The sequence below is a fragment of the Lipotes vexillifer genome, unplaced genomic scaffold (genome assembly GCF_000442215.2).
Source record: "Lipotes vexillifer unplaced genomic scaffold, Lipotes_vexillifer_v1.1 scaffold821, whole genome shotgun sequence".
Classification (NCBI taxonomy): domain Eukaryota; kingdom Metazoa; phylum Chordata; class Mammalia; order Artiodactyla; family Lipotidae; genus Lipotes; species Lipotes vexillifer.
In genome coordinates, this window is record NW_006799328.1 from 126,951 (window position 1) to 137,418 (window position 10,468).

Below are 10,468 nucleotides of genomic sequence, written 5' to 3' on the forward strand. Positions count from 1 at the left end.
TAATTTTCATTAGGTCCCCTTTATTTATTTTTGTTTTTATTTCCATTACTCTAGGAGGTGGATCAAAAAAGATCTTGCTGTGATTTATGTCAAAGAGTGTTCTTCCTATGTTTTCCTCTAAGAGTTTTATAGTGTCTGGTCTTACATTTAGATCTCTAATCCATTTTGAGCTTTATTTTTGTGTTTGGTGTTAGGGAGTGTTCTAACTTCATTCTTTTACATGTAGCTGTCCAGTTTTCCCAGCACCACTTATTAAAGAGGCTGTCTTTTCTCCATTGTACGTTCTTGCCTCCTTTGTTATAAATTAGGTGACCATATGTGCATGGGTTTATCTCTGGGCTTTCTATCCTGAACCATTGATCTATATTTCTGTTTCTGTGCCAGTACTATACTATCTTCATTACTGTAGCTTTGTAGTATAGTTTGAAGTTGGGGAGCCTGATTCCTCCAGCTCCATTTTTATCAAGATTGCTTTGGCTATTCAGGATCTTTTGTGTTTCTGTACATATTATAACATTTTTTGTTCTAGTTCTGTGAAGAATGCCATTGGTAGTTTGATAGGGATTGCACTGAATCTGGAGATTGCTTTGGGTAGTATAGTCGTTTTCACAATATTGGTTCTTCCATCCAAGAACATGGTATATTTTTCCATCTGTTTACATCATCTTTGATTTCTTTCATCAGTGTTTTATAGTTTTCTGAGTTCAAGTCTTTCACGTCCTTAGGCAAGTTTATTACTAGGTATTTTATTCTTTTTGTTGCAATGGTAAATGGGAGTGTTTCCTTAATTTCTCTTTCAGATTTTTCATCATTAGTGTATAGGAATGCAAGAGATGTCTGTGCATTAATTTTGTATCCTGCAACCTTACCAAATTCATTGAACTCCAGTAGTTTTCTGGTGGCTTCTTTAGGATTCTCTCTGTATAGTACCATGTTATCTGCAAACAGTGACAGTTTTACTTCTTCTTTTGCAATTTATATTCTTTTATTTCTCTTTCCTCTCTGATTGTCATAGCTAGGACTTCTAAAACTATGTTGAATAAGAGTGGCGAGAGTGGACATCCTTGTCTTGTTCCTGATCTTAGTGGAAATGCTTTCAGTTTTTCACCATTGAGTATGATGTTTGCTGTGGGTTTGTCATATACAGCCTTTATCATGTTGAGGTAGGTTCCCTCTGTTCCCATTTTCTGGAGAGTTTTTATCATAAATGGGTGTTGAATTTTGTCAAAAGCTTTTTCTGCATCTATTGAGGTGATCATATGGTTTTTATTCCTTAATTTGTTAATATGGTGTATCACATTGATTGATTTGCATATATTGAAGAATCCTTGCATTCCTGGGATAAATCCCACTTGGTCATGGTGTATGATCCTTTTAATGTGTTGTTGGATTCTGTTTGCTAGTATTTTGTTCAGGATTTTTGCATCTATGTTCATCAGTGATATTGGTCTGTTATTTTCTTTTTTTGTAGTATCTTTGTCTGGTTTTGGTATCAGGGTGACGGTGGCTTCATAGAACGAATTTGGGAGTACTCCCCCCTCTGCAGTTTTTCGGAAGAGTTTGAGAAGGATCGGTGTTATCTCTTCTCTAAATGTTGGATAGAATGCGCCTGTGAAGCCATATGGTCCTGGACTTCTGTTTGTTGGAAACTTTTTAATTACAGTTTCAATTTCATTACTTGTGATATGTCTGTTTATATTTTCTAGTTCTTCCTGGTTCAGTCTTAGAAAATTGTACTTTTCCAAGAATTTGCCCATTTCTTCGTGGTTATCCATTTTACTGGCATATAGTCGTTTGTAGTAGTCTCTTATAATCCTTTGTATTTCTGTGGTGTCAGTTGTGATTTCTCCTTTTTCATTTCTAATTTTATTTATTTGAGTCCTCTCCCTGTTTTTTTCTTGATGAGTCTGGCTAAAGGTTTATCGATTTTGTTTATCTTCTCAAAGAACAAACTTTCAGTTTTATTGATCTTTGCTATTTTACTTGTTTCTATTTCGTTTATTTCTGTTAGAAAGAATAAAAAAATAAAAATATAGATGAAACAACAACCAGAAGGTAAAACAGAACCACAATAGTAAAAAGGAGGGAAAAAAAGCGGGAAAGGCCTTGGCTCTGGGGGGGTGGGGTTTAGGTGGTAGGTGGGGCCTATGCTTAGGTCCCACAGGGCCAGATAAGGCCCTGGGGGGGTGGGGGCTTAGGCTCAGTGCAGCAGCAGGGGCCCAGGAGTGCCTCTGGCTTTGGAGGGTGGAGGACCAGGTCCAGGACCTGGGCCCGAGAGGGCAGGGGAAACGCTAGGCGAGTTCCCCCCGATCCTCCAATCCCTGGAGGGTGCCGCCCCGTTGGCCTCTCTTCTTCTTCCCCTCCTCCTCCCTCCTATGCTCCTAGGACCCACAGATCCAGAGGGGGCCCCAGAAGGCAGGGGACCAGACCAGGAAGCCCAACAGGCTTTCCGGGAGCAAGTGGGCAGGGGAAACGCCCTCTGTGCCTCCCCAATTCTCCAATCATAGAGGGCTTTGGGTCTTCCCTGGTGGTGCAGTGGTTAAGAATCCGCCTGCCAATGCAGGGGACGTGGGTTCAAGCCCTGGTCCGGGAAGATCCCACATGCCGTGGAGCAGCTAAGCCTGTGCGCCACAACTACTGAGTCTGCACTCTAGTGCCTGCGAGCCACAACTACTGAGCTCGTGTGCCACAACTACTGAAACCCGTGAGCCTAGAGCCCATGCTCTGCAACAAGAGAAGCCACTGCAACAAGAAGCCCATGCACTGCAATGAAGAATAGCCGCAGCTTGCCGCAACTAGAAAGCCTGCGTGCAGCAACGAAGACCAAACACAGCCAAAAATAAGTTAATTAATTAATTAATTAAAAAAAAAAAAGAAGGCTCCACCCTGTCCTCCTCTCCTCTTCTCCCCCTGCCTCCCTCCTACGCCCCTAGGACCAGCATGGCCCGGAGGGGGCCTCAGAGGGCAGAGGACCTGGCCCGGGAACCCTGCAGGCTTCCCGGGGCCCAATTGGACAGGGGAAATGCTAGACTTGCTCCCCCTGATCTCCAAGCCCCCCAAGCGTTCCTCCAGGTGTGGGAACCCCTTCCCCCTCCCAGCCACCCCTCAGGGGTGCCGGTCCTGTCTGGCCTCCACTTCTCATCCCCCCTTACTCCCCCCACATCCTACCCAGCCTCTCAGGGGTTCCTCCCATCTCCTTGGGCATCGAGGTCCCCTACCAGTGTCCGGCCAGTACCCTAGTTGTGGGGAGACGCAAACTCCGCGTCCTCCCCTGCCGCCATCTTGACTCTGCCCCATAAGTTTATTTTCTACATCTGTAACTCTGTTTCTGTTTTGTAGATAAGTCCATATGTAGCCTTTTATTAGATTCCACATATAGGCGATATCATATTTGTCTTTCTCTGTCTGACTTACTTCCATCAGTATGACAATCTCCAGGTCCATCCATGTTGCTACAAATGTCATTATTTTGTTCTTTTTTATGGATGAGTAATATTCCATTGTATATATGTACCACATCTGCTTTATCCACTCATCTATCGTTGGACATTTAGGTTGTTTCCATGTCCTGGCTATTGTAAATACTGCTGCAGTGAACATTGGGGTGCATGTACCATTTTGAATTATGGTTTTCTCCAGATATATGCCCAGGACTGGGATTGCTGGATCATATGGTAGCTCTATTTTTAGTTTTTTAAGGAACCTCTATACTTTCTCCATAGTGGCTGTAACAGTTTACATTCCCACCAACAGTGTAGGAGGGTTTCCTTTTCTCCACACCCTCTCCAGCATTTATTGTTGTAATTTTTTGATGATGGCTATTCTGATGGTATGAGGTGATACCTTATTGTAGTTTTGATTTGCATTTCTCTAATAATTAGTGATGTTGAGCATCTTTTCATGTGCCTCTTGGCCATCTGTATATCTTCTTTGAAGAAATGTCTATTTAGATCTTTCATCCATTTTTTGTTTGGGTTGTTCGTTTATTTGATACTGAGCTGCATGAGCTGTTTGTGTATTTTGGATATTTTCTCCTATTCTGAGGGTTGTCTTTTCGTTTTGTTTATAGTCTCCTGTGCAAAAGCTTTTAAGTTTAATTAGGTCCCATTTGTTTATTTTTGTTTTTATTTTCATTACTCTAGGAGGTGGATCGAAAAAGATCTTGCTGCGATTTATGTCACAGAGTGTTCTGCCTAGGTTTTCCTCTAAGAGTTTTATAGTATCTGGCCTTACATATATGTCTTTAATCCATTTTATTTTTGTGTATGGTGTTAGGGTGTGTTCTGATTTCATTCTTTTACATGTAGCTGTCCAGTTTTCCCATCACCACTTATTGAAGAGATGCCTTTTCTCCATTATATATTCTTGCCTCCCTTGTCATAGATTAGGTGACCACAGATGCATGGGTTTATCTCTGGACTTTCTATCCTGAACCACTGATCTATATTTCTGTCTTTGTGCCAGTACCATACTGTTTTGATTACTGTAGATTTGTAGTATAGTTTGAAGTCAGGGAGTCTGATTCCTCCAGCTCCGTTTTTCTTTCTCAAGATTGCTTTGGCTTTTCGTGGTCTTTTGTGTTTCCACACAAACTGTAAAATTTTTTGTTCTATTTCTGTGAAAAATGCCATTGGTAATTTGATAGGGATTGCATTAAATCTGTGGATTGTAAAGCTTAATTCCTGATTGGATTGAGGTGTTAAACATTTCACCGTGTCTGCCTAATATAAGAAAGAGTGAATCCATTGTTTGGGGCATAGGTGTTGTCAACGGGGGGTATAATATCAATTTCAGTTTCTAGGATTCCATTATTTTATGATAATACCAAGCTTACAATAAAAAAATATATGAGACATATAAAGAAACAGAAAAATGTGGCCAATAATTGAGAGAAAAAGTAGACAACAGAAGCTGACTTATAGATAACCCATATTTGGAGTAGACAGAAAAAGACTTTAAAATAAGTATAATAAATACATTGAATAAAATAGAGGAAAAGATCAATGAGTAAAAAGTTGGAGAATTTTAATACAGGATTGGAATGTAAAAATAAGATGTACATTTCTACAATTGGAAAATATATTATCTAAAATGAAGAACTCATTGAATGAGATTAAATAGACAGAGTAGAAGTAGACTGGACACACAGCAGAAGACAGAGTTAGTAAACTCAAAGCCAGATTAATAGAAAATATCCAAAAAGAAGAACAGAATGTAAAGAACAGACCATAAGGAACTCAGGGAACACAAATAGACTAACACATATGTAATTGGAGTCCCAGAAGGAAAATAGCAATCTTATTTAGATTAGCAGAAGCAATATTTGAAGACAGAATATTTGGCTGAGAATTTTCTAAAAGTGATGAAAAATACTTTATTCAAAGTGCATGAACCTCAATATACCTTTACTGACTAACCATAACCTTTCTCCAGGGCCTCCATTCTGCAGCACTTATATCTCTGCTTCTTTCATCTCTGTGAGTTACTACATTCTCAGAATTTGTTTGGAGGTTTTTCCTTAAGAATGTGCTCTGTCTCCCCAGCTTGCTTCTTAAGAACAAGGGCTATTTTTAGTATTATTTATTTTATATCCTGTAATATTGATATAGTTTGCTATACAATACTTAATATACTAACAGAGTTTTTCACCTATGTAATAAAATGCCCAGCACAATTCCAAGTGATTTTTGTCATATTTATTTCTGAACACCAATAATTTATCAATCAGGGCTCAGTTTAAAAAAAATGGAAACCATATCAGCTACTTTAGTAAAGAGAATTTAACATTAAAAAATTGGCTAGGGCTTCCCTGGTGGCGCAGTGGTTGAGAGTCCACCTGCCGATGCAGGGGACACGGGTTCGTGCCCCGGTCCGGGAAGATCCCACATGCCATGGAGCGGCTGGGCCCGTGAGCCATGGCCGCTGAGCCTGCACGTCTGTGCTCCGCAAAGGGAGCCTGTGCTCCGCAAAGGGAGAGGCCACAACAGTGAGAGGCCCATGTACTGCAAAAAAAAAAAAAACAATTGGCTAGCACATATTGAAGGGCTGCAAAAAAAAAGAAAAAAGGACACTGAAGTAACTGTAGGAACCCTAGGTTTGGGAAGACAAGGAAAGAGATTAGAGTTATTAGAGCCTAGAAGCTTGGAGGAGAGGTCCCATAGAACTAGGACCATCAGCACCTGAGGAGAGGGTGCCCTGAACAGCTGTGACTCACATCTCCATGGAGGGTTATCTGCCTGGCTGGTTCTGGAAGGCTGTATTTTCCAAAGATGGTTACAATACCTGACATCTCACATGCTCTTTATACAATTTGACTTTGAAACTCTTCATTGAGAGATGAGGTCTGTGTTTGCTCCCCTCAGATTTGGGCTGGCTTATCAGTATATGGTAGTAGCTCTATGTGACTTGTGAGGCTAGGTCATAAAAGGTGATACATCTTTCACTTGTAACTCTTGGGGCACTCACCTTTGAAGCCTTGAGCTGTCTGAGGTCGCCATGCTGAGAGGAAGCCCAACTAGCCTACATGGAGAGACCCTGAGGCTACATAGAGACATGCCCAGCCAGCGCCCAGCTGCTTCAGCACCTGGCTGTTCCAGCTCCAGCCACAATTTGACAGCAACCACATGAGATACCTGAGCCAGAACTTCCCTGTGAAGCCCTTTCTAAATTCCTGATCCATGGAAACATAAGAATTAGTAAAATAATTATTGTGGAAAGTCACTGAGTTTTGGGGTGGTTTGTTATACAGCATAGATAACCGGAACACTGGTACTGTTATCTCAGGAGCTCCGAGGAGCTGCCTCGCAGAGCTGTGACTGAAACCCCCAACAAGACTAGCTTTGGAAGTGCCAGAAAACGTCTAGAAACTGAAATTAACTGCTACTGTCAGAGTGAAAGGCCAATGTTGAGACAATATTGACAGGGTTGGCAAGCAAACAGAAAGCGTCTAGTCCTTTTGGCAGAATCTAGTAGAGAGTCAGTTTGGCAAAGGAGAAATGTAGTTTTCAGAGTTCTTGCCCCAGTGTCATAAGTCAGAGTACTGATAACTGTGTAAAAATATGTTAGATTGTCTCTGTACATTTGACCTTAGCAAATCTACGTATCTAACATATCTTTAGCATAATTTCATACCTTATGGAAAAGGCTTCACTTAATAAAAACATGCGTGCAGTTTTTGGTTTCTCTTACCGCAGGTATGATCCGAAGGAGAACAAGTGGACTCGGGTGGCTTCTATGAGTACTAGGAGACTAGGCGTGGCTGTAGCTGTGTTAGGAGGGTTCTTATACGCTGTAGGTGGCTCTGATGGGACATCTCCACTCAACACAGGTTAGTTCCTTCCAAAGTCAGTCTTGTTTCCCCAAAGCAATACATTTTTCTTAGGAGAGTCCCCTTACAAAAGGTATAAAAAGTTCATGTTATCCTATCATTTATTAAGAAAATTATTTTCCCTCTAGGAGAGTTCAACTGTTAGCTCTTCCTCAGCTCCTTCTGCAGTCATAGTCTACTAGTATATTCCCAAAGTAATCTTTCTCCCTTCATTTCACAAGTTGCTAGGAATTTATAATGAATAAAACAACTATTTTCTTAATATTATTTCCCTCCCCCCAACCATCTTTCCTTAAAACAAAATCCTCTGTATTATAATCTAAAAATAAAAACTTATAAACTGGTTTATAGTCTAATCCTGTCATTTAAAGATAAGGAGAGATGCCACGAGTCACCTAGCTAATGAGTCGTATAGCCCGAACTAGAACTAGGTACCTTAACTCCAACACATGCCCTTTCCACCAACCATACCTAAAAGAAATCAGTCCCTGATGAGAATATAGTAGTATTATCCAAAGGTAGATGATTCCTTCTCAGAAGCAAAAATCAGATTGCTTATTGAAAATATATGTTATCACAAAGTGAAGTAGCTATGAAGAAAACTAGAGGTGAAAGGAAATGATTGCATATGGTCACTTACTGGTTTTTCTTTTCCCTGCAGTGGAGCGTTATAATCCTCAGGAAAACAGATGGCACACTATAGCCCCTATGGGGACCCGGAGGAAACACCTAGGCTGTGCAGTGTATCAGGATATGATCTATGCCGTAGGAGGCAGAGATGACACTACAGAGCTTAGCAGTGCTGAGAGATACAACCCCAGAACCAACCAGTGGTCTCCAGTGGTGGCTATGACATCCCGCCGTAGTGGAGTAAGTGCCCGGCTACTGAAAACTTTGAAAAGCAAAAGCACCAAGAGAGGGCTGTGCAGAAGGAGAATTCTGATCTGTAAAGTATAATACAATGGGACAGTGAGGAGATGCACTGTATAGGCAAAACAACCCTTGTCACTTTTGTACTGGAAAAAAACGTTAATTTCTTTTGATTACTATTATCTCAAGAAGTTAAATATCTTATATCCAATCATATCTTTAATTAGAGAATTATTTTTATGATTTATTTACTTTTATTGAAGTATAGTTGATATATAATATTATGTTAATTTCTGCTGTACAGCAAAGTGATTCAGTGATACATATATACATTCTCTTTTAATATTCTTTTCCATTATGGTTTATCACAGGATACTGAATATAGTTCCCTCTGCTATACAGTAGGACCTTGTGGTTTATCCATTCTATATACAATAGTTTGCATCTTATGATTTATCTTGTAATCAGTTGCTTCTTTGAAAGGCATCTCCCTGTCTTATCTACTACCTTATCTAACTTCACTCGAATTCATTGATATTGGATTGGATTGGATATATGGATTCATCCATATCTAATAGAGAGCAGTTTCTTCAGCAGCCACTGTGTTTTGGTCCCATAGGTTGGCCTGGCAGTAGTGAATGGACAGCTCATGGCTGTAGGAGGTTTTGATGGCACAACGTACTTGAAGACCATTGAAGTTTTTGATCCTGATGCCAATACATGGAGGTAACCTTTAAGCTATGTTGCAAATCACCTCACTGCTGACTTGAAAATCATGGGCTTGAGATAAAACATGACCATCAAAATCAAGATGGTTAGTACATTGAATTACCTCTTGCAGTACTTTGAAAAGGGCTCAGAGTTACCCATATTCGATGGCTTATTTTGACTTCATTGCTCTAAAGTGGCTGACATCTTACAAAATTCCTCTTTGGTAACTGTCCAGTTTTATAATTAGAGGTAGCAGAAACAGAAAAACAATCTCCCCTCTAGCTCCGTCATGTTCAGCTGAGGAAACTAAAGCACTGAGAAATAAAGAGACCTGCCTAAGCAAGTTAGTGACAGAGTTAGAATTAGAACCTAGACCTTTGGCTCTCAATCTGTCATTACAATTTTTATGCCCAGGAAAAACAAATTGCAGTTACTGTTTTAAAAATAATACTTTATTTCATTTTAAAACTGACTTTTTCTCTTGAGTTTTAAAAATATTTAAATATGTTATTACTCTATTTTAATGTCTAGTAAATTGTAACAGTCACTTTTAGCAAGGAGGCTACATCTTACTTAGGAGAGTTTAAGTTAAGCTGTATTTATAGGCTTAATTTTACTTTGCTTTTAAATCCTTAATTGTCTAACAAATCCTTCCTAAATACTTAAGTAGTTCTTATAAATTCACATAAATTGGGTGACTCTTGCATTTATTTTAAGTATTCAAAAACTTTTACAAATGTAGCAAAATTCTCTTAAACCTTTCAACTTAAAATCCTAAGTCTAAATCTTTGCTCAGTCACACATTTTAAACTTGATTCACAAAACTAATCTGATAGATGCTCTAATATGCCAAAGTCTCTTAAACACTACAAGTTTAAAAGATCAAATATATAGTTAATTCTCATTTTTAATATAAAATATTAATAGTATGGGTTTGAGGTACTTTATATCTATACTAATATCTATTTTAAATACTAGCTTTAAAAAAAAAAAAACAGGGCTTCCCTGGTGGCGCAGTGGTTGAGAATCTGCCTGCTAATGCAGGAGACACGGGTTCGAGCCCTGGTCTGGGAGGATCCCACATGCCACAGAGCAACTAGGCCCGTGAGCCACAACTACTGAGCCTGCGCGTCTGGAGCCTGTGCTTCGCAACAAGAGAGGCCGCGATAGTGAGAGGCCCGCGCACCGCGATGAAGAGTGGCCCCCGCTTGCCACAACTAGAGAAAGCCCTTGCACAGAAACGAAAACCCAACACAGCAAAAATTAATTAATTAATTAATAAACTCCTACCCCTCCCCCAAAAAAAATTCTTAAAAAAAAAAAACACTTTTACCTTCTAAGCAGTTTTTTCTCAGAGAATTGGGCTTATTTGCCTAAACACGTCTGGGGTAACCATCTCAGTGGTTGAGGTTGCACATAAACCACAGATAGCAGTCTAGATATGATATCTGAGGCAGAAGACATTCTGAAAGATTTTTCTCATGACCATGAAAGATAAGTTGACGTCTTTTATAGTCACTTTTATATTGCAGAAGGGGCAGTCTTGTAGTCCATTCCTGC

The 10,468-nt window shown here is 39.8% G+C and overlaps 1 protein-coding gene across 1 annotated transcript in view; it reads left to right on the plus strand.

Annotated features, from left to right (window-relative positions):
- The window catches only part of KLHL20 (kelch like family member 20), an 82,199-nt gene that overhangs the window by 68,766 nt on the left and 2,965 nt on the right, over positions 1 to 10,468 (plus strand). Inside the window, exons 9-11 of the mRNA XM_007471601.1 lie at positions 7,194 to 7,327; positions 7,989 to 8,197; positions 8,817 to 8,923. Of these exons, the coding sequence (XP_007471663.1) occupies positions 7,194 to 7,327; positions 7,989 to 8,197; positions 8,817 to 8,923 (450 nt within the window). The remainder of the gene's footprint in view (positions 1 to 7,193; positions 7,328 to 7,988; positions 8,198 to 8,816; positions 8,924 to 10,468) is intronic.